This window comes from Crotalus tigris, unplaced genomic scaffold (assembly GCF_016545835.1).
Source record: "Crotalus tigris isolate CLP2741 ecotype Arizona unplaced genomic scaffold, ASM1654583v1 scf7180000017631.5181431, whole genome shotgun sequence".
Lineage (NCBI taxonomy): Eukaryota > Metazoa > Chordata > Lepidosauria > Squamata > Viperidae > Crotalus > Crotalus tigris.
This window is the reverse complement of record NW_024096525.1, coordinates 4,478,974-4,503,924: the sequence shown is the minus strand read 5'-3', so window position 1 is coordinate 4,503,924 and position 24,951 is coordinate 4,478,974. Positions and strand designations below refer to the sequence as shown.

The window sequence follows — 24,951 nt, the reverse complement described above, 5'->3', positions numbered from 1 at the left end:
CTCCATTTAACCGCTCTCTTGCTGAGTGGTGGAAATTTTGACCTCAATGGTGGTCAAGGACGCCGTGTATTAATCTGCTTACGTAGCATGTGATTTCTGTTCCTACTTCATTTGTGGGATAGGAAGCAGCCTCTTATAATTTGGTACAATAGTAAGGAGAATTCTGTTTTCTTTTAGAAAAGAAAGATGTGACACAAAGTCTGGAAAACTATACGTCAAAATGTCCGGGAACAATGGAATTCATTACCCTTCCAGATGGCTTAAAGCTCCCCCCTGTGCCCTTCACTAAACTTCCTATTGTAAGGTAACTTCTGTTTTCATCCTTTACGTCGTGGTGATATGATATAGTAATGAATCATATGTCACATAGGCCTCCTTGGAGAGGGGACCAGAGAACGACGTTAGACTTGAGGGCAGTGAACTGTTTCAGGATGAATTCGCTTGTGTAAAAAGCAGGTGCCGTTCAGAGGAGATTGAAACTTCTGTAAGCGGTAATTGAAACCGCCTCTTGCATTCTGTGGCATTATTGTGTGTCTGTTTGTAGATGTTGCTGCCCTGTTATCACCGCCTTCTTAACTCAAGTGTTTTTTTTTTAAGGAAGACATCGAAAAATACAAGCTGCTTTAAAGAACAGCAAATGGGTGTAGGGTTGATACCTAGGCCAGTTTTGAAGCACTCTTGTGAATTTTATGTCATTATTTTTGAAGTTCTGTTCTATTCTATTCTATTCTATTCTATTCTATTCTATTCTATTCTATTCTATTCTATTCTATTCCACCCCCTCCACTCCATATTTTCTATTCTATTCTATTCTATTCTATTCTATTCTATTCTATTCTATTCTATTCTATTCTATTCTATTCTATTCTATTCTATTCTATTCCACCCCCTCCACTCCATATTTTCTATTCTATTCTATTCTATTCTATTCTATTCTATTCTATTCTATTCTATTCTATTCTATTCTATTCTATTCTATTCTATTCTATTCCACCTCACTCCACTCCATATTTTTATTCTATTTTATTCTATTCTATTCTATTCTATTCTATTCTATTCTATTCTATTCTATTCTATTCTATTCTATTCTATTCTATTCTATTCTATTCCACCCCCTCCACTCCATATTTTCTATTCTATTCTATTCTATTCTATTCTATTCTATTCTATTCTATTCTATTCTATTCTATTCTATTCTATTCTATTCTATTCCACCTCACTCCACTCCATATTTTTATTCTATTCTATTCTATTCTATTCTATTCTATTCTATTCTATTCTATTCTATTCTATTCTATTCTATTCTATTCTATTCCATATTTCATTCCATTCCATATTTTCTATTCTTTCCATTCCACTCCACTCCATATTTTCTATTCTATTCTATTCTATTCTATTCTATTCTATTCTATTCTATTCTATTCTATTCTATTCTATTCTATTCTATTCTATTCTATTCTATTCTATTCTATTCTCTTCTCTTCTCTTCTCTTCTCTTCTTTCTTGTATGGTAGATTATTCTGTGGAAATCCTGTGCTCCTCTTTCGTATTGGGTTTAAATTTATTAAGTACATGCTATAGTTTGGAAAATTGTTGCTTAAAACCTCCTAGTTTAGGGGTGTCAAACTCACAACATCACGTGACGTGTTGCGACATATCCGACTTCTTTGCCATTGCTGGCAATGGGATGGGCGCGGTTTCGCTATGATGCATCCGGCCCACTGGCCAGCAGTTTGACACCCCTGTCCTAGTTGATCTTCTCTGTTGGATGGGTATCAGTAGATGAAGTGTTATAACTGTTAGCTGTAAACTATGATTTTTGTGACATGTTGTGGATGAAAGCTGTAAAATATTTGCTGCAAGTATATGTACCAGTTAGTTTCTTAATAGAGTGATATTTACATATGTGTAGCTTTACATTACTTAATCTTACCATTTCTTTCATTTTTAGCCTCCCTCCCTTCCAACTTTGGAACTTTTTAAAAATAGCACATATACTTTCTAGTTCTTTATATATAATTATTTTCTTCTCACACGTGTACTCCATACATGTGACAAAACAGACCAATTTGTGGGAAATCCCAAGCTAGGAATAATTTTGATTGATTATGTGCCATCAGATCAATGTCCATTGTCACCTATCATATGGATTTTATTTTCCAGGGCCATCTGTACCTTAACCTGATCTTTCAGGTCTTCTAATGGTGCACCCATTTCTGCTGAAATTGAATCTATCCGCTTTGCTGCTAAGCATCCTAGTCTTCCTTTTTTCTGCATTAGAGCCTGCTCCGAAGAGTTAGATCCCAAGTAGAATAATTTGAATCTGGTCATTTGTGCCTTGAGTGTGAACTTGGGTTTGATTTGTTTGGTGATCAGTTGGCTTGTTTTCCTGGTTATCCCGTGGTATTTTCAGCAGCTTTTTCCAGCTTTAAATTTCAATATTGTTCTCTTTGGCTTCTTCAAAGTCTAACTTTCGCCTTCATAGAAGGTCACAGGGAACGCCATTGCTTGCACTCTTCCGATCTTTGTGGCTGTAGACATTTGACAGCATCCTGAATATACTTTTCCAAGGATTTGTATCGAGCACTAGTCCACAGCATATTTCTGGACTGCTTGTTTCATTACTGTTGATAATTGAAAGACAGAAGCTGTCGACTGCTTGAGAACCTTGTCAGTTCTAAGCATGGTTGTTCTACCTCTTGTCATCAGTTTGGTCTTCTTTTTATTTATTATTTATACAATATTAGACAACACGGTACCAACAGTTAGAGACCGTCCAATTTCTGGGATTCTATAATCTCCCAGGATTTGAAATGGACCCCTAACCTTAGAACCGTCGTTAAAAAGACACAAGAAAGAACGTTCTTCCTGCGTCAACTCAGAAAGCTCAGATTGCCCCAGGATCTGCTGATAACGGTTTTACAGAGGAATTATTGAGTCTGTCATTTGTGCCTGGTTTGGCACAGGAACCAAACAAGACAGGTACAGACCTCACGGATAGTTAGGACGGCAGAAGAAACAATTGCGACTAGTCTGCTTTCCATTGAGGACCTGTATACTGACTGCACGGCTCAGAAAAAGGGCTGAGAAAATATCTACAGATCCCTCACATTTATTTATTTATTTATTTATTTATTTGTTTGTTTATTTATCTACTTATGAGACTTATATACCGCTTTAAGTGCAAGCACTCTCTAAGCGGTATACACCAGTAAGCAATGTATATATATATTTACATTGCCCCCAACAATCTGGGTCCTCATTTTACCTAACCCGGAAGGATGGAAGGCTGAGTCAACCTTGAGCCGGTGAGATTTGAACCGCTGACCTGCTGAACACAGTCAGCTAAAGTGGCCTGCAGTACCGCACTCTAACTGCTGCGTCACTTCGGCTCACATCCTGGACATAACTGTTTCAACTTCCCCCCTCAAGGTGGCGCTCTAGGGCATTGCATGCCAAAACAAGTAGACATAAAGGTAGTTTCTTCCCCCATGCCATCACTCGGTTAAATACCTAACTCCTACAGCAGTGATGCCGAACCTTTTAGAGACCGAGTGCCCAAACTGCAACCCAAAACCCACTTATGCATCATCGGGTGTCAGATGGGTGTGGCCCATTGGGTGGGTGTGGCCCATTGGGTGGGCGTGTCTGCAGTGGTAATGGCAGACTGGGTGGGACTAAAAAGTTCAATCAATCCATTCCAACTTTGCAAGATCTTTTTTTTGCTGCAAGAAGTTGAAATTGACTGATTGATTGAACCTTTTTTTTTTCTTTGCCCACGGCGGCGGAGGCCTGAAGTGAAAAGGTTTTATAAAACCCAGCTGAAGGCCTAGGACTGGGGCGACGGCACATGTGCCCACAGAGAGGGCTCTGAGTGCCGCCTCTGGCACCCGTGCCATGGGTTCGCCACCACTGTCCTACAGTATCTTCTACCCAAAGATATTTACCCATGTAGTAAGCTGTATTGCTATTAAACTTGTCATCTTCTCATCCTTCTCATCTCATCTTGCTCACCTCTCATCTTTCCTACTACCTTCTCCTGTTGGTATATTATGAGTTATCAATTGTTGTATGATTTGTTTTGGTCACCACAGTGTAAAAAAGATGTTGAGACTCTAGAAAGAGTACAGAGAAGAGCAACAAAGATGATTAGGGTACTGGAGGCTAAAACATATAAGGAATGGCTGCTGGAATTGGGTATGTCTAGTTTAATGAGGGGAAGGATGAGGGGGGACATGATAGCAGCATTCCAATATCTCAGGGGCTGCCATAAAGAAGAGGGAATCAAGCTATTTTCCAAAGCACCTGAAGGCAGGACAAGAAGCAACGGGTGGAAACTAATCAAGGAGAGAAGCAACCTAGAACTAAGGAGAAACTTCCTGACAGTGAGAACAATTAATCAGTGGAACAACCTGCCTCCAGAAGCAGTGAATGCTCCAACACTGGAAGTTTTTAAGAAAAGACTGGACAGCCATGTGTCTGAAATGGTGTAGGGTTTCCTGCCTGAGCAGGGGGTTGGACTAGATGACCTCCAAGGTCCCTTCCAACTTTACTATTATTATTACTATTACTATTATTGTTATTATTATTATTTATGATTGTATCTTATGATTTATGTTCTATGACTTATCACTTTTTTGTTTGTATGTACACTGAGAGCTTACGCACCGAAGACAAATTCCTTGTGTGTCCAACCTTAGTTACTTGGCCAATAAAGAATCCTGTCCTGTCCTGTCCTATCCTATCCATTTTATATATTGTTGCTGCCCAGTATCTGCTTGGTTTAATTGGGCAGCTGGAATGTCCTTCCCACTTTTGTTGACCCTGCTGGGAATAATATACAGCTGGTCCTCGACGTACGACCACAACTGAGCCCAAAATTTCTGTTGTTAAGTGAGACATTTGTTAAGTGACCTTTGCCCCATTTTACGGCATTTCTTGCCATCGTTGTTAAATGAATCACTTCAGTTGATAAGTTAGTAAGCCAGTTGTTAAGTGATTCTGGCTTCCCCAGTGACTTTGCGTGTCAGAAGGTCTCAGAAGGTGATCACATGATCTTGGGACACAGCAAAGGTCACGAGCATAAAGCAGTTGCCAAGCGTCTGAATTCTGACCACGTGATCATGGGGATGCTGCAAAGATCGTAAATGTAAAAAAAACAATCATAAGTTACACTTTTCGGAGTTGTTGTAACTTTGAACGGTCAGCAAATGAACTGTTGTACGTCGAAGACTACCTGTAGTCTGGGCGTACACTCCTAGGGTTTTCACTCATCCCTCCTATGATGAGGCAGGACGTGGTGGTGAGGATTTAAGTCTTTAAGGTGGTGGTGAGGACTTAAGTCTTTAAGCATGCATTTGGTTAGCATTGCTCTGTGTCTCTTGTACATTTCTTTGCCCAGTGAAGTTGATCTTATTAATAATACTGAATGTACATTGAATCAATATTTAGTTGTGTTTAGAGTAGACCTTGAAACATTGCCTTTTAATGAGTCTCGGCGATTTTACTGGATCTGCTTTACATCTGATTAGATTCAAGTAACGTTGAATTAAGAGAACGATGCTCTTCTTCATTGTTCTTATGGTTTCCAATTCACTAATGCGCTGTTTCTACTCAGAGTTTGCTAGGAAGTTCTAATGTTGTTATGTATCTTATCATTTTACATAAAAGCTGTACCCTATGGCTCTTCTTCAACAGGGAATTTATAAAAAGTGGGTAAAGAAATCCTGGCAAATGGAAAGAAAAACTATAATTAGGGTTTATCCTGTGATGATCCATGCTATTGTATCTGTCATTGTAATTGTCTTTCCTAAATTCGAAATTTGTAGCAGCTCGGCATTAAAAACAACCCCTTGTTCGTTGAACAGATCTGTCAAGCTCTTAAACCTCCCTGTTAGCCTTCGACCACAGAAAATGAAAAGTCTGCTGGGTGAGAACATGTCAACGAAAAGTCCCTTTATATATTCTCCAATAATCGCTCACAATCATGGAGAGGAGCAGAGCAAAAAAATAGGTGAGAAGCAGATTCCGTATACTCATTATTTTTACCTTGCATTCTCGTTTTTATATGCAGTCTCTCTCACTGGGACTGGTTTTCTGGCTTTTATGCTGCAAATTGAACCAAATAGCTATTGCCAATTTCTGGATCAATATGCTATTTCCTCTTCTTGATTATAAAATTGACAGCTTGGCACAGATCATACCCATCTTTGTTTGTAGGATATGTTGTTAGCCCACTCTCACAAGAAACTTGATTTACCATATGTTGTGGAAGAATTATAGATTGACTGTAAGAATTCTTCACAAAAATGTGTTCTTTTTATATTTTTGGAAATGCATTTAGACCTTCTGAACAAATTGGTCCTAGATTACTGAAATAAATTAACATTATTTCTAGCCTACTTATGCCATTCTTTTTAAAACAAGGCAAATTGGTGCGCAGCTGCTATTGTATTTTGCCAGATTATCTAAATACAGGTGGTGTTCAAACCGCAACTCCAAATTCTGCCATTTCCTTCCAGCCTGTCCTGTCTTGGGTGTAAAAATGCTTTAAACACTTTGTAATTGAGATACCTGCTGATTGGGAAATAGGCTTCCTTTTCTATCTCATTGCCAAAAGCGTTCCAAAAATGTGCACAAAAATATATCTAATTATACTTTAAGTGAATTCATAGAGAGATCTGCTGAATTGTTCTTGATCTCTCAGCTTGCTTTCCTGTTTTACAGAGCTTTTACCAGGCTATGTAAAACCATTAGTGCTTGAGACAGTTAAGTTTTGCTGTCTGGTAATACATATAACTGATGCTCCCTTTTTTTTTTTTCCTTTGTTCCCATTCAGGTTTATTTCCTCTTCCACCTGTGTTTCTTTTGTGGGTTTTTTTTTGTTGTTGTTGCTGCTTACTTTTTAAATGTTTCTAACAATTTGTAAACTGCTGGAAGTTGGGCAGCATGTGCATTTAATAAATTATCATTTTTATTATTATGCCCATTCACTGATAAAGTTATATGGCATATGCTAATTTGCTAACTTGCCCTCATTTCAATGGTAGTGATGGTAGTTGAGTTCTAGTTTCTCAAAATCCATATGCAGCTTGAGTGGCTGATATTAGCCTGGGTCAGACATTATAATACAGAAGTATTTATTAGTTTCTGCAGTGATTTCCACATTGTATAACTCTCTTCCAACATTAATATGAAATTAGGTTTGTTTTCAATTGTTCATATTTATTTTTATACCAAATTGGAAGACTGCCCGTCTCACTCAAAGAGTGACCCTGGACGGTGTACAGTTAAAATATTTATTAATAGTTGAGTGCCATATCCTATCCCAAAATAGTTTTTATTATGGTTACTCAGTTAGGCAAAGTCAAAACATAAATGTAGTAACTTGGTTCATTTCAAGTGAGCCTAGCTAAAGTTTCCCCCACTTATGCTTAAATTTACAGCTACAGTAAAGGAAGACAGAACATACACAAGGGTAGGGAATTAGGCAATTTTTTCCAATGGTTACCATTGCTTTATTTGAATGTAGCCATTTTTTGACTTGTAAAATTATTGTGGTGGTTTTGAGAATGAGACGGTTAATGTGGTTTATATAAGCCATATGGATAGTGTTCACTTCTTAATGTCATAATATGCCATACTGAAGGATATATATATGTTTTCTAAGTCTGTCTGTCTGTCTGTCTGTCTGTCTGTCTGTCTGTCTGTCTGTCTGTCTGTCTCTCTCATCTACTTACCTATCTACTTACCTATCTCTCTCTCTCTCCTAACATATCTGTCGTCTGTCTGTCTGTCTGTCTGTCTGTCTGTCTGTCTGTCTGTCTATCTATCTATCTATCTATCTATCTATCTATCTATCTATCTATCTATCTATCTATCTCTATCATCTACTTACCTATCTATCTACTTATCCAACTATCTACCTACCTACCTACCTACCTACCTACCTACCTACCTACCTACCTACCTACCTACCTACCTACCTACCTACCTACCTACCTACCTATCTATCTATCTATCTATCTATCTATCTATCTATCTATCTATCTATCGTACATGACCGCCTAACTCACACATAGGATGCCTCACAAAAATTCCATCATATAAGAAAAAAGAAAAACCCCATTCTATCCCCAGTGGCAGTCACAACACAATCAAATCAGCCACTCGATCTCTCCATTTCCATTTGTGGTTCCCCAGGCCTGCTGACAAAGCCATGTTTCTACGGCTTTTTGGAAAAAACAGCAGGGTGGGGATCAGATGTACCTACCTCAGTTGGGGGGGGGGAGGATGTTCCATAAAGAAGGTCATTTTTCATGGTCCAATCAGATGACAATCTCTAATTGATGGGACCCGTAAAATACTCTGCCTCCTTCTCCCCCCCCACCGTGCCCTCCGCAGTGGACCAGGCTTGCCTTTCTCCCTATAGACCAGTGGTTCTCAACCTGTGGGTTGGGACCCCATTTGGGGTCAAATGACCATTTCACGGGGGTCGCCAAACCACGCAGTCTGCCATTTTTTTCCCTTTTCCCTAGCTGTCCTACTCCCTCTTATTGATGGCCACACCCACTTGGGGGTCACCACAACATGGGGAACTGTATTATGGGGTCACGGCATTAGAAAGGTTGAGAACCACTGCTGTAGACATTTCAATTACCAGGCTAAGTAACATCTTCAAAGTATTTGCAGAGAACACCAAAACCCCAACAATGTCATAATATTCCCTGATAGTTATTGTATGAATTTTCAAAACTGTAACCCCTTGGTAGATCTCAATACATTGTGGTAAAACAATAGCATCAAGTGTATAAAGATTTTCATTCTACCACTGTTACAAATTTGTGGCTGTGCTTTCTCTTCCCCAATCAAGTTTCTTCCTCGCCTTTCTGTAATTCATGACAAATGTTAGATTGATGGGCTTAATTTACCCCTTAAAGATAATTTTGGAGCAAAGATGCTAGATGGCATAATGTTCATTAGAAATGGCCTTTTCTAGCCTAGATAACAGGTATGTGTTAATGTGTTTCAGTAATTTATCTCCAGTGTGCAAAGTGTGAACAAAACTCACGCTTACCATACATTATGGATGTTTCAGGCCATATGCTGTTTACGCTAATATCATTTATTTATTTATTGGCAGAAGTTTGCTAAAGTGAGAACAGGCCCAAAATAGTTACAAGTGCTTGGAAGGTATTTATTACTATCATTAACCAGAAATCTGGACATTAGCAAAAAAAAAAAGACACATTTTCTGTTTCTTATAAAATAAAATCCAATCTTTAAAGGTTTTTTTTTTAATTTAAACTTTAAAATGTAATTGGATAATTGAGGCAATCAAGACATGTTGTTTGACAAAAAGTATAAAAACACTGTGTCATTATCAAGGTAATGGAATTATGCTGGTTGCAATTGTACATAAAATAAATGAGAATTCTGGTGGGTACGTCGATAAATAGGAAGTTATGAGGCAGCCTTTATGTCTATAAATGGCACAGTATAACAACACAGGCTACACATACAATAGATCCTTCTCCACAAGCACACAATCTCAGCTTCCAAGGAACGTTTTTATACCTGCCCTTAAGAACAGCTTTGTGAAAATCGTATCTCTTATAAGAGCCGTGGTGGCGCAGTGGTTAGAATGCAGTATTTCAGGCTAATTCTGCTAACTGCCGGCTGCCAGCAGTTCGATTCTTACCGGCTCAAGGTTGACTCAAGTCTTCCTTCCTTCCGAGGTTGGTAAACTGAGGACCCAGATTGTTGGGAGCAACACGGTGACTCTGTAAACTGCTTAGAGAGGGCTGTAAAAGCATTGTGAAGCGGTATATAAGTCTATGTGCTATTGCTATTTCAGCAGTCCCCAAACTTTCGCAGATCAGCAGCGATGGCGGGGGTGGCGGCGGGGGTGGGGAGAAGGGCATGGTTTCACGTGTACAACCTAATCCCATAGCATGCACAAATGGAGCTTCGTGCGTTTGCCCGCTGCTTGCCCGGCCCGGTACCAGTCTGCCGACCAGGCGTTGGGAACCCTTGTCCTATATGTTGGAATATTATGTGACAAGCTATAGCCATATGCGATTGCAATATCCAAGTCTGCTTAAGTTTGTGTCTTTTCTGGAACACTAATTTTCTGTTTATTTCTTTCTGTAGATTTTCAATGGGTTCAGGGAGATGTCTGTGAAGTTCAGCTGATGGTGTACAATCCGATGCCCTTTGAACTCCGTGTAGAAAATATGGTATGTTTTGGATCCTATTTCATCCATGAAGCCTAGTTTGGGTTTAGCGACGGGTAGCATTGGCATCAATGACAGTGATAGCCATAGTTAAGGTCAGGGGTCTTCAAACTTGGCGCTTTTATGAGTTGTGGACTTCAACTCCCACAATTCTTCAGCCAGTGACTATTTAAGTAAATACCAAGCAACTATATAATTGTTTACATAGTATGTTGGTGTTGTTAGTTGCGAAGTCATGTCCGACCCATCACGACCCCATGGACAACGTTCCTCCAGGTCTTCCTGTCCTCTACCATCTTCTGGAGTCCATTTAAATTCACACCTACTACTTCAGTGACTCCCTCCAGCCATCTCATTCTCTGTCGTCCCCTTCTTCTATTGCCCTCAATCTTTCCCAGCATCAGGCTCTTCTCCAGTGAGTCCTTCCTTCTCATTAGGTGGCCAAAGTACTTGAGTTTCAACTTCAGGATCTGGCCTTCTAAAGAGCAGTCGGGGTTGATCTCTTCTAGGACTGACCGGTTTGACAGCCTTGCAGTCCAGGGGACTCGCAGGAGTCTTCTCCAGCACCAGAGTTCAAAGGCCACAATTCTTTGTCGCTCAGCCTTTCTTAGGGTCCAACTTTCACAGCCATCCATTGCAACTGGGAAAACCATGGCCTGGACTATGCGCACTTTTGTTGGCAGGGTGATGTCTCTGCTTTTTAGTATGCTGTCTAAATTTGCCATAGCTTTCCTCCCCAGGAGCAAGCGTCTTTTAATTTCTTGGCTGCAGTCCCCATCTGTGGTGATCTTGGAGCCCAGGAAGAGAAAATCTGTCACTACCTCCATTTCTTCCCCATCTATTTGCCAGGAATTGAGAGGGCCGGATGCCCTGATCTTGGTTTTCTTAATGTTGAGTTTCAAGCCAACTTTTCCACTCTCCTTCTTCACCCGCATCAAGAGGCTCTTTAGTTCCTCTTCACTTTCTGCCATTAGGGTGGTATCATCTGTATAGCTTAGGTAACAACCTGTGTCCCTAACTTAAACAACTCCAATGATTCACAACAACTGGAGCAAGAAAAGTCGCAAAACGGGGCAAAATTCACAACACAGATGGAACTGCACCTGCACGCTCGCCCACTACACAGCCCAGTTACTAATGGCCCATGGCCCGGAGTGGGGGCCCCTGCTGTAAAACACAAAGGGGAGGTATATAAGTCTAAGGGCTATTGCTATCCAAGGAAAGGATTGTGGGGACACGATAACTCTCTTCTGGTACTTGAGGGGTATAGGGTTTCCTGCCTGAGCAGGGGGTTGGACTAGATGACCTCCAAGGTCCCTTCCAACTTTATTATTATTATGGATCATCGCACAGTCAGCCAGATGTTCAGACTGGATTTGGCATTTTGTCTACCTATCGAGTCCTTACCCAGGACCTGGGATAGGCAGATGTGGATGTTTGATGGTATTACAGATATCGTCGCAGGATGGAAGCAGTTCCTAGTAAGGCCGCCTTTTGCAATTGACTAATAGCGAATTTGTCAATGCCAATGGTGTTCAAGTGGTGCTCCAGTTGTTTTGGGATTGCACCCAAGGAGCCTATGACTATTGGTACTACCCTTGCTTGCTTTTGCCACAGTCTTTCTATTTCTATTTGTAGGTCTTTGTATTTTGTTATCTTCTCCAGTTCTTTCTCTTCTATTCTGCTGTCTCCAGGCACTGCCACGTCCACTATCCAGACTTTTTTGTCTTTCTTATCGACAATTGTTAAGTCTGGGGTGTTATGTTGCAGGTGCTTGTCTGTTTGAATTCTGAAGTCCCAGAGCAGTTTAATTTTATCATTTTCTATGACTTTCTCTATTTTATGATCCCACCAGTTTTTGCTTACAGGCAAATGATATTTTTTGCAGATCTTCCAATGCACCATTGTTGCTACTTTGTCATGCCGCTGCTTGTAGTCAGTCTGTGCAATCTTCTTGCAACAGCTTACCAGGTGCTCCACTGTTTCTTCAGCTTCTTTGCATAGGCGGCACTTACTGTCTGTTACTGTCTTCTCAATTTTGACTTTATATGCATTTGTCCTTAAGGCTTGGTCTTGTGCAGCCAGAATTAGTCCCTCGGTCTCTTTCTTCAATTTTCCTCCTCTTAGCCATTGCCAGGGTTTATTATTATCTGCTTTCCCAGCTATTTTTTTAATGTATTGGCCATGTAGTGCTTTGTCTTCCCATGCCTCTATTCTGTTCTTCATTTGGTCTTTCTTGTAGGCCAGTTTGGTCTCTCCAGTAGTCAGTAAGCCTTCCTGATATACTAATTTCAGTGCATCTTCATCATTGTTCTTCAGATATTCTTCCAAAGCCATTTTTTCTTCTTCAATCATCGGATGTACGTGTATTACTATTATTACTATTATTATTATCAATCATCGCACAGTCAGCCAGATGTTCAGACTGGATTTGGCATTTTGTCTACCTATCGAGTCCTTACCCAGGACCTGGGATAGGCAGAAGTAGATGTTTGATGGTATTACAGGTATCGTCGCAGGATGGAAGCAGTTCCTAATAAGGCCGCCTTTTGCAATTGACTAATAGCAAATTTGTCAATGCCAATGGTGTTCAAGTGGTGCTCCAGTTGTTTTGGGATTGCGCCCAAGGAGCCTATGACTATTGGTACTACCCTTGCTTGCTTTTGCCACAGTCTTTCTATTTCTATTTGTAGGTCTTTGTATTTTGTTATCTTCTCCAGTTCTTTCTCTTCTATTCTGCTGTCTCCAGGCACTGCCACGTCCACTATCCAGACTTTTTTGTCTTTCTTATCGACAATTGTTAAGTCTGGGGTGTTATGTTGCAGGTGCTTGTCTGTTTGAATTCTGAAGTCCCAGAGCAGTTTAATTTTATCATTTTCTATGACTTTCTCTATTTTATGATCCCACCAGTTTTTGCTTACAGGCAAATGATATTTTTTGCAGATCTTCCAATGCACCATTGTTGCTACTTTGTCATGTCGCTGCTTGTAATCAGTCTGTGCAATCTTCTTGCAACAGCTTACCAAGTGGTCCACTGTTTCTTCAGCTTCTTTGCATAGGCGGCACTTACTGTCTGTTGCTGTCTTCTCAATTTTGACTTTGTATGCATTTGTCCTTAAGGCTTGGTCTTGTGCAGCCAGAATTAGTCCCTCGGTCTCTTTCTTCAATTTTCCTGCTCTTAGCCATTGCCAGGTTTTATTATTATCTGCTTTCCCAGCTATTTTTTTCATGTATTGGCCATGTAGTGCTTTGTCTTCCCATGCCTCTATTCTGTTCTTCATTTGGTCTTTCTTGTAGGCCAGTTTGGTCTCTCCAGTAGTTAGTAAGCCTTCCTGATATACTAATTTCAGTGCATCTTCATCATTGTTCTTCAGATATTCTTCCAAAGCCATTTTTTCTTCTTCAACCATCTGATGTACTTGTAGCATTCCACGCCCACCTATTTGCCTTGGTAGATAAAGTCTATCAATGTCACTGCGTGGATGAAGGGCATGATTCATTGTCATTATTTTTCTGGTCTGCCTATCCATTGCTTTTAGTTCTGCTTGAGTCCAGTCCACTATTCCAGCTGTGTACCTAATTACTGGAATTGCCCAGGTGTTGATTGCCTTTATGGTATTTGCTCCATTGAGTTTGGACTTTAAGATCTTCTTCACTCTCTTGATGTATTCACCTCTAATCTTTTTCTTGACTTCAGTGTGCTTGATGTTGTCAGCTTGAAGGATACCCAAGTATTTGTAGTATTCTTCCTCATCCTGACTATTATTATTATTATCAATCATCGCACAGTCAGCCAGATGTTCAGACTGGATTTGGCATTTTGTCTACCTATCGAGTCCTTACCCAGGACCTGGGATAGGCAGATGTGGATGTTTGATGGTATTACAGGTATCGTCGCAGGATGGAAGCAGTTCCTAATAAGGCCGCCTTTTGCAATTGACTAATAGCAAATTTGTCAATGCCAATGGTGTTCAAGTGGTGCTCCAGTTGTTTTGGGATTGCACCCAAGGAGCCTATGACTATTGGTACTACCCTTGCTTGCTTTTGCCACAGTCTTTCTATTTCTATTTGTAGGTCTTTGTATTTTGTTATCTTCTCCAGTTCTTTCTCTTCTATTCTGCTGTCTCCAGGCACTGCCACGTCCACTATCCAGACTTTTTTGTCTTTCTTATCGACAATTGTTAAGTCTGGGGTGTTATGTTGCAGGTGCTTGTCTGTTTGAATTCTGAAGTCCCAGAGCAGTTTAATTTTATCATTTTCTATGACTTTCTCTATTTTATGATCCCACCAGTTTTTGCTTACAGGCAAATGATATTTTTTGCAGATCTTCCAATGCACCATTGTTGCTACTTTGTCATGCCGCTGCTTGTAATCAGTTTGTGCAATCTTCTTGCAACAGCTTACCAAGTGGTCCACTGTTTCTTCAGCTTCTTTGCATAGGCGGCACTTACTGTCTGTTGCTGTCTTCTCAATTTTGACTTTGTATGCATTTGTCCTTAAGGCTTGGTCTTGTGCAGCCAGAATTAGTCCCTCGGTCTCTTTCTTCAATTTTCCTGCTCTTAGCCATTGCCAGGTTTTATTATTATCTGCTTTCCCAGCTATTTTTTTAATGTATTGGCCATGTAGTGCTTTGTCTTCCCATGCCTCTATTCTGTTCTTCATTTGGTCTTTCTTGTAGGCCAGTTTGGTCTCTCCAGTAGTTAGTAAGCCTTCCTGATATACTAATTTCAGTGCATCTTCATCATTGTTCTTCAGATATTCTTCCAAAGCCATTTTTTCTTCTTCAACCATCTGATGTACTTGTAGCATTCCACGCCCACCTATTTGCCTTGGTAGATAAAGTCTATCAATGTCACTGCGTGGATGAAGGGCATGATTCATTGTCATTATTTTTCTGGTCTGCCTATCCATTGCTTTTAGTTCTGCTTGAGTCCAGTCCACTATTCCAGCTGTGTACCTAATGACTGGGATTGCCCAGGTGTTGATTGCCTTTATGGTATTTCCTCCATTGAGTTTGGACTTTAAGATCTTCTTCACTCTCTTGATGTATTCACCTCTAATCTTTTTCTTGACTTCAGTGTGCTTGATGTTGTCAGCTTGAAGGATACCCAAGTATTTGTAGTACTCTTCCTCATCCAGACTCTTAATGTTATTTTCGTGGGGCATCTTGATTCCTTCAGTTTTCACTATTTTTCCTTGTTTGATAGTAAGTGTGGCACATTTGTCCAAGCCAAACTCCATTACAATATCTTGGCTATATATACGGACAGTGTTGAGCAGCGATTCTATTTCAGATGGCGTTTTTCCATACAGCTTCAGATCATCCATGTAAAGGAGATGGGATAGTCTAGCAGATGTTTTTGATGTTTGATAACCATGTCCTGAGTTATTCAGTATTGTTGACAGAGGAAACAGTGCAATAACAAATAGTAATGGTGATAATGAATCTCCTTGAAATATTCCTCTCTTGATATTAACCTCTCCCAGCTTCTCACCATTGATCTGCAACTGTGTCTTCCATTGTGCCATCGATCTTTGCACAAATTTTCTGATGTTTCTACTGACTCCTGTTATTTCTAGGCACTTGATTATCCAATCATGTGGCAGAGAGTCAAATGCCTTTTTGTAGTCAATCCATGCCACATTCAGGTTGGTCTTCCTTCTCTTGCAGTTTTCCAAGATCATTTTGTCTATTAGGAGTTGATCTTTTGTTCCTCTGCTATTGGGGCGGTTTCCTTTCTGCTCAGGTGGAAAGAGATTGTTTTCAACTAGATGCTGTTGTACTGCATCAGCTACCACACCAGTTAGTAATTTGAAAGTTGTTGGTAAGCAGGTAATTGGCCTGTAGTTACCTGGTGTTGCCCCTTTTGCTGGATTTTTCATTATTAGGTAGGTTTTCCCAGTTGTTAGCCACTTTTCAATTTCTCCTCCTTGTAGTATATTGTTGAACTGCTTGGCAATGAGTGGGTGTATAACAGTTAGATGTTTCAACCAAAACCCATGCAGTTCATCTTCACCTGGTGCTGACCAATTTTTGATTTTCTTTGCTCTTTTTTCTACCATTTTTGTTGTTATTACTAGTTCTTTCATTTCAACTTCTGTTTTATTTGCATCCACCTCTTTTAACCAAGCCGCATCCTTGTTGTATTTCTTTGGGTTATCCCATATCTGCTTCCAGAACTGCACTGTTTCTTCCTTGTCAGGTACTGACTGATTCCTTGCAGTTTCTCCATTGATGGATTGGTAGAAACGTTTCTGATTGGATTGAAATTGGAGGTTCTGCCTATAGTTTGCAATTCGAGCTTCATATCTACTGATTTTCCTGGCTATAGCTGTTATTTGTTTTATTATTATTATTATTATTATTATTATTATTATTATTATTATTATTATCTTTAGCGTGCATATTGCCATAAACATTCTGCTTTACTTTGTCTTTTTTTATATCTTTTAAAAATGTACCGTTTTGTCAGCTTTATGAAAATAATACATATGAATATATTAGGGAGAAAGGTTTTAACATTAATATGAATTATCCTTTTCCCCACACATCAGAAAGTGGGAAAAATCCAATAAAATTCTGAAGAAAGATGATGAATGTAAACTTTTTCCATACCAAACGACATTGATGATCCTATTTGTGATGTTTATATTGCTTTCCTGAAAGAGGGCATAATCGTTTGTCAAATGCATGTCTTTGTACCGTAGGTATAAAATATATTCCTCAAGTCTTCCGTGGACAAGGGAGGTGGTTCAGCTTACTGTTAACTGAAATGGCTGGCATGTATTAATATAGTTGTGTTTAAAAGGAACCGCATATTTTTAACCTGTTTGGATCAACACTGAAAAATGCTGTTTTGGCCCCTTCTGGATAGTTAAGGCCGCCTGGGAGGCCAGACAAATACCAGACAAATGATGGTCCAGTCTCTTCTTAAAAATCTCCAGTGATGGAGCATCCACAACTTCTGGTGGCAAGCTGTTCCACTGATTAATTGATCTCACTCTCAGGAAATTTCTCCTTAGTTCTAGGTTGTTTCTCTCTTTGATTAGTTTCCATCCATTTGCCTTGCCTTCAGCTGCTTTGGAGAATAGGTTGACCCTTTTTTCTTTGTGACAGCCTCCTGTCCAATTTCAGCCTGTCTTCAGACCAGGGTATACAGGGCAGAGACAGAATTGGCCGCTCTTGTTGATGACCTGTGGCAGAGCCAGGACATGGGTGGTGTATTCATCCATGTACTTGTTTATCTCCCAGTGACTTTCGGTACCATCAGCCATAGCATCCTTCAGAACTGATTGAGACTGGGAGGCACTATTTGCATTTGCATTTGTATTTTCAGAATGTATTTCAATTTGGAAAGTGGATTCTGTATTGCAAACTTCACTGAGCAGTTTAAAAACACAGACGGTTGGGTGGCTGTGCAGTTATCCTCAGAATCAAGGCGAACAAAAATGAATGCATGCTGTTAAGAGGTTAAAGTTGAACCCACGTAGGGCCTAGATAATATACTGTTTGAATAATTGAGATTGCTTAGAAAAGGGTTCACAACCAAACTTTGTGACTGTGCTGCTTAATGTGAAGGTATTATATAATACAAGCCTTTTACTGTGATTATTGTAAGATTGGACAATACCTTCTCACTCAGATAACTCTTCTCATGTTTGCAAATAGGATGAACCATAAAATCGTAGAATCGTGGAATGAATAGCAATGATCATTTAATCCAACCCTTGCAATGTGCAGGAAAAACAATTAAAGCATCCCTAAGAAGTGGCTGTCCAGCCTCTTCTTAAAAATCTTGAGATAGTAGATCCACAGTCTTCATATATATATATTCCATATTTATAACCACAACAATAATAATAATGAAGTTGGAAGGGACCTTGGAGGTCATCTAGTCCAACCTTCTACTCAGGCAGGAAACACTATACCATTTCAGACAAATGCGTGTCCAGTCTCTTAAAAACTTCCAGTGTTGGAGTGTTCACAGATTCTGGAGGCAGGTTGTTCCACTGGTTAATTTTTCTAGCTGTCAGGAAATTTCTCCTTACTTCTAGGTTGCTTCTCTCTTTGATTAAGTTTCCATCCATTGCTTCTTGTCCTGCCTTCAGGCGCTTTGGAGAATAGCTTGACTCTCTCTCTTCTTTGGGGCAGCCCCTGAGATATTGGAACACTGCTATCATGTCCCCCCTCGTCCTTCTCGTCATTAAACTAGACATACCAAATTCCGGCAACCGTTCCTTATATGTTTTAGCCTCCAGTCCCCTGATCATCTTTGTTGCTCTTCTCTGTACTCTTTGTAGAGTCTTAACATATTCGAAGAGTACGTTGCTGTACCTATTTATATCAGGTAGTTTTTCCCGATTCATCCTTTTTCTTCTGGGTAAGAATTAGAATACACCTGTTTCACCTTGTAATAAGATTCCCCCCCCAAATGTATATGAAACACATAAACACATGTACCTGTACATAGTATTGATACCACATTTACATTTGAATAAAATCTTACTTTTTTTATGCCTTGCAAGAAAGCTTTGATATCACAGTTACTAATGTTGGTAGAATTAGCACATCAACAATATGAGTGGCATAAACTAATATGATATTAAAAAGGGATTTTATTTTTTTTTTGAAGATGAAACTGACAATGCAAATGCCAGCACTTCAGGGTCTTCTCATCATCATTCCCTTCAGCCAGGTGCTCTACGGGTAATGCACTAAATTGTGAATAATGTATATGAATGGCTTTCTACACATGTACTCAAGATAACGTACAATAAAATACATCTAATAAGCCCTTAAGATTCAGCAGTCAGAAGGAAATTAAGAATAGCGATTACAATTCCTAATAATGTAGCTATTCCAATATTTTTAAAGGATACTTTTATTTAGCATAGAAGTGTGCAGGTGCCTAATATAATGTCTTACCTTCAGTATGCTTTTTGCTTAAGAGAATTACATTGAATTTGCTTTTTACGTCCCCAGGGACTGCTGACCAGCGGAGTTGAGTTTGAATCTCTCCCCGCAGCTCTCTCTTTGCCTGCAGAATCTGGCCTCTATCCTGTGACACTGGTTGGTGTTCCTCAGTCCCCAGGCCAGATCAACGTTAACGGTAAAGATTACTAACAGGCTTTTCTCTACCTTGAGAAGTGTAAGCTGCTGCAAATCGTTTCGGATTGCGTTGATTTTTTTTTTTTTTTAACGAGGCAAGGATTGTTCTGCTCTAAATTGATATTATTACTAGGTCCTAAGTCCATGGTGGCAAACCTATGGCACGCGTGCCACAGGTGGCACTCAGAGCCCTCTCTGTGGGCACGCGCGCTGTCGCCCCAGTCCTAGGCCTTCAGCTGGGTTTTATAAAACCTTTTCGCTTTAGGCCTCCACCGTTGTGTGCAAAAAAAAAAAAGGTTTAATCAATCAATCAATTTCAACTTCTCGCGGGGAAAAAAAAGATCTCGCAAAGTTGGAATTGATTGATTGAACTTTTTAGTCCCACCCAGTCTGCCGTTATCACCGAAGCCACACCCACCAATGTGCCACGCCCACCCGGCACCCGACGCTACATAAGTGGGTTTTGGGTTGCAGTTTGGGCACTCGGTCTCTAAAAGGTTCGCCATCACTGTCCTAAGTAGTAATGAAAAGGATGGTGTTTCCTCGCCACGTTTCAAGAAAATCATTTAGGAAGCTCATAATCCAAAGAATCTGTTCCAAGTTGTCCTTGACCTACAGTAGTGGCCAAAATTGTGGAAACCTTTGGGGAAAAGTGTACGGTAGAAATGCCACTTTTGGTTAAGTTTCCACCCATTTTTCTTCTCATTTCTTTATAACTGTAGCCTTGTTCGCTTAATAAATACTATTTTACATCGCTTTCTGGGCAACCACTCAACTCTTTGCATCATGACTTTAATTTTATTACGTTTTACAAGCTCACTAAATGAAAGAACACAAAAAAACCCAACCCACTTGATAGCGATCACATAACACACTGACAAATGTCCTCCTCTCAGCTTCAATACAGGACATCAATAACTGAATCCTACTGTGATCTGATTGGCTCATGGCCAAAACAAGATGATCCCTGATTGGCTCTCTAAACACTCATGCTCATTGGCTACAATCAGATGAAGGAAAGCTACGTGATATCAACCTAAGCAAGTTATGCTTCCTTTTTCCTGGTTATTTGGCTATTACTTTTCATAGAATACAGTACAGATAATTGAACAAACTTTGTTGCATTACATTCTTGATTAAATTATCTTTCCATTGATATATAATTTTATGGTGTTACTCCCCCCCCAAAAATGTGGTGTTATTAGCCATCAAACCTCAAAAATACACTTTCCCCAAAAGGTTTCCACAATTTTGGCCACTACTGTATGAGCAAAATTGGGACCAGGCTTTCCATTGCTAAGAAGGGTGGTTATTAAAACGAGTTGCACCTGACTTTGCCACCATTATTAAATGCTTCAGTGCAGTTGTGAAGTGAACCATGCACTTTATTTGAATTCACTTCCCCCATTGACTTTGCTTGTTGGAAGCTGGTTAGGAAGGGTGCAAATGTCAATCACTGGAATCTGGGATGCTGCAGCTGTCCTAAACACATGTAAATGACCAGGTGCCTGGTTTTGATCATGTGACTGTCAGGATGCAATGACAATTGGTGCTGTACAACAGTACTGGTTTTAAGACACTTTTTCCAATGCCCTTGTAGCTTCAAACCGTCACTTAAAGAATGGGTTGTAGGTAAAGGTCAACCTGAATTTAGGTCCTCATCAAATATAATGACCAAAGAGTATATTCTGGATTACAGATTATGATGAAATGCAGAAAATATTGTGACCTGATCTACGCCTGCCAGACTGACGTGTGATTTGAAATTTAGCCATCGATTAGCTTTTGTAATGTAGTTATTTTTGTTCTGTAGTTTTGGAGCTGGTGCACTTGACATAGTGTTTGAAACAGAATTATTTCAGTCAATTATAAACGGCAGATTAATGAAGAGTGAAAAGAAACAGCAGATGGACTGTGCCAAGAGCTAGTCTGCCTGAGCTAGTTTCTAAGCATTGTTTTTTATTTTATCTTACATGTTAGGAATAGATTTCTAGAGCCTTAAAAAGAATGAGCAAACTGCATAATACATATTTTTTGCGGCCCCGTTTTTTATTAATCCCAAACCCACAAGGTCAGTGTGCCAAGACCCCATGGCACTATCAAATTTAGTTGTTTTTTTTTGTCAAAATAAACAAACTGTGTGAAATTGACTTCTGTTCATCTGATAGCCCACAAATGTTGCTTTTGTCACTTTCAGCAACACCACTATTATGATCCTTCCCAAGGATGGGATACATCAGTGATGCCGAACCTTTTAGAGACCGAGTGCCCAAACTGCAACCCAAAACCCACTTATGCATTGTTCGGTGCCGGTGGGTGTGGCCCATTGGGTGGGTGTGGCCCATTGGGTGGGCGTGGCTGCAGTGGTAACAGCAGACTGGGTGCGACTAAAAAGTTCAATCAATCAATTCCAATTTTGCAAAATCTTATTTTTCCTGCAAGAAGTTGAAATTGACTGATTGATTGAACCTTTTTTTTTTGCACACGGCGGCGGAGGCCTAAAGCGAAAAGGTTTTATGAAACCCAGCTGAAGGCCTAGGACTGGGGTGACGGCACGCGTGCCCACAGAGAGGGCTCCGAGTGCCACCTCTGGCACCTGTGCCATAGGTTCGCCACCACTGGGATAGATGGATAAATTAGACAAATTCAGTCTAAACATCTGGCTGACTGTGCACCAACCATAAGAATACTATTAATTACTGCCTTGGCCATGAAAAAGTTCTTAATCTGCCTTAAAAGGAAAAATGATCTGAGCCACATTTATTAGTGATTTGACCAAGCTATTATATGGACTTGAGACGGAAAATGATTCTGAATTAAAACTTCCTAATTTTTCTGCATTAGCCAATCAAATAGCATGTTTCCATGACAGATTCTAGCTGAGGTTTGAGGTTTCCTAGCCATAATGGACTCCATTAAATGGAGTCCATTAAATGGATTCCAGAAGATGGTAGAGGACAGGAAGACCTGGAGGAACGTTGTCCATGGGGTTGCGATGGGTCGGACACGACTTCACAATTAACAACAACAACAAGCCATAATGGCTCTCCTAGTAATGTTTTTAACTGAGAAGTAACCAAACTAGAAATATGTCCAACTGGCACTTAGCATTTCAGTCTTCAGTACATTTTTTTTTACAAAGTAAATAACTCTCTGGTTCTAACAACTGTAGTAGATTTCCCGTTTATGCTTGGTGATTGATTGTTTCTGCTCAATCTCTGTCTGATTTCTCGTGGTGACAGGCTATCACACCTCAGTCTTTGGAGTCTTCAGCGATTGCCTTTTGGATAAACTCCCAGGAATAAAGACCTCTGGCTGTTCAGTGGAAGTCATTCCATCTTTACCTAGGTTGCAAATTAGCACTTCGTTACCAAGGTAAGAATTTCGCCGGTTGCTTTTTTCACGTTGGCAAACTTGGAGTACATTTATCGATATCTGCTCTCCGATTAGTAATATCTAGAAAGAGGGCAGAGAAGAGCAACAAAGATGATTAAGGAGCTGGAGGCTAGAAGATATAAAGAATGGCTGCTGGAATTGGGTATGTCTAGTTTAATGAAGAGAAGGACGAGGGGGGACATGATAGCAGTCTTCCAGTATCTCAGGGGCTGCCCTAAAGAAGAGGGAGGCAAGCTATTCTCCAAAGCACCAGAGGACAGGACAAGAAACAATGGTTAGAAACTGACCAAAGAGAGAAGCAACCTGGAATTAAGGAGAAACTTCCTGACAGTGAGGACAATCAACCAGTGGAACAGAAGTTGTCTTCAGAAGTTTAATGAAGAGAAGGAGGAGGGGGGACATGATAGCAAGTCTTCCAATATCTCAGGGGCTGCCCCAAAGAAGAGGGAGTCAAGCTATTCTCCAAAGCACCTGAAGGCAGTACAAGAAGCAACAGATGGAAACTAATTAAAGAGAGAAGCAACCTAGAACTAAGGAGAAACTTCCTGACAGTTAGAACAATTAACCAGTGGAACAACCTGCCTCCAGAAGCGGTGAATGCTCCAACACTGGAAGTTTTTAAGAAGAGACTGGACAGCCATTTGTCTGAAATGATATAGGGTTTCCTGCCTGAGCAGGGGGTTGGACTAGATGACCTTCAAGGTCCCTTCAACTCTATTATTATTATTATTGTTGTTGTTGTTGTTGTTGTTGTTAGCCTGAATGTGTTTTTTTAAACACAGTGTTTCTTTTTTAAAAAATGAAAATGATTACAAATGATACTTCATCTTAACATTAAAAACAGGTTCGTTTAAACAGCACCTTTTCTATTTTCTATGTTTCTTCAACTTCTTTTTCCTGCACTTTTTGATTTTTCCTTGATCTTTCTTTTCTTTTTTTTTAACCTTCCTTTATATTAGTTGTTGCTAGTTTTTGTTTTTTTTTTTAAAAAAATTTTTTTAATAAAAATTATATAAAAAAGGAACAAAAATATCTTAACCTGTCACGTACGTGTTAAGAGTTGATAGAGAGTGAAAGGGCCTGAGGGAGAGCTTTTTTTCCTCTCAAAGCACATTTTAAATAATGAAATTGTATCTGCCCCAGTGCTGGATTATAAATCAGTTTAAAATGGATGAGTCTCTCACATGCAATACAGTTGAGTCCTGCTACTTTGAGATTAAAAAAAAAAAAGTTATTTATAAATTGAACCTTTAATGATTGCAATGAGAAAAATAATCTTGACCATATCCATGTTTCATGCATGGATTTATGCTCCAAAATTTGGAAGCAAGTTTTGGGCAAATTTTCTCTGCTTGTGGTTTTTTTTTTATTATGATTAATATTAATATCTACCCTAAATTGAATATTCAGCATAGTTTTCTTTCAAAACTCCCTTGAAACTGTGTTTAGAAAGGGATTCTAAATGGCTGGTGATGGCTAAGGGATTGCAGTTTGTAAAGGAGAGAAGTGTATGTGTGCTTGTGTGTATGAGTCTGTGTGTTTGTGTGTGTATATGTATGTGTGTGCATGAGAAATAATAAAATTTTCTACACTCTTCCCTTAGTGAGCTGTTTGATTACAGTCCTTCATGTGCATTTTTGACTTTTTTGTTCATTTATTTTGGAGGTTTTTTTTTTATTTAAAGTGCTTGTTTCTCTGTGCTAAATTTACCTCAGAAGGATAAGTAATGCCTTAATTTTATCCCAGTTAGTTTTGAGTGTTAACACTTTTGTCAGTTCTCGGGGGCAGAAGTTAACTTTAATTGTATCTTTCTTTAGCATGGTTCAAAACTAAGTTTCACTGAGTTTGCACTTTAGATACCCAAATAAAATTCCCTACGTCTGCCTCCACTTCAAGTTGTACCTCATACAGTCCCAGTTTTCAAGTGTGGCAGGTGATGAAGAACAGTAACAAAGGGAAGAACAGGAATAAGTAGTGCCAAACTGAAAGTTGTGGTTAAATGCTTCTTCTGCCATTAGTGTGATTGTTTTTGGCCCGATCTTTATTTTCTCCATCACCCCCGTTTTATTAACAGTGTTCATAAACTTAGGTGACATTGTTTATTAATACTTTAATAACATATGGCGATATCTGAGAGATCCGGTTTGGTGTAGTGGTGAAGGCATCAGACTAGAAACTGGGGGACCCTGAGTTCTAGTCCCCCCCTTGTGC

The 24,951-nt window shown here is 39.7% G+C and overlaps 1 protein-coding gene across 3 annotated transcripts in view; it reads left to right on the top strand.

Moving 5' to 3' along the window:
• Positions 1-24,951, top strand: part of TRAPPC9 (trafficking protein particle complex 9) — a 75,422-nt gene that overhangs the window by 39,411 nt on the left and 11,060 nt on the right. For all 3 annotated transcript variants that reach the window (XM_039334552.1, XM_039334551.1, XM_039334553.1), the window contains 5 exons: positions 178-304; positions 5,868-6,013; positions 10,153-10,238; positions 19,219-19,345; positions 22,587-22,719. In XM_039334552.1, coding sequence (XP_039190486.1) covers positions 178-304; positions 5,868-6,013; positions 10,153-10,238; positions 19,219-19,345; positions 22,587-22,719 — 619 coding nt within the window. The remainder of the gene's footprint in view (positions 1-177; positions 305-5,867; positions 6,014-10,152; positions 10,239-19,218; positions 19,346-22,586; positions 22,720-24,951) is intronic.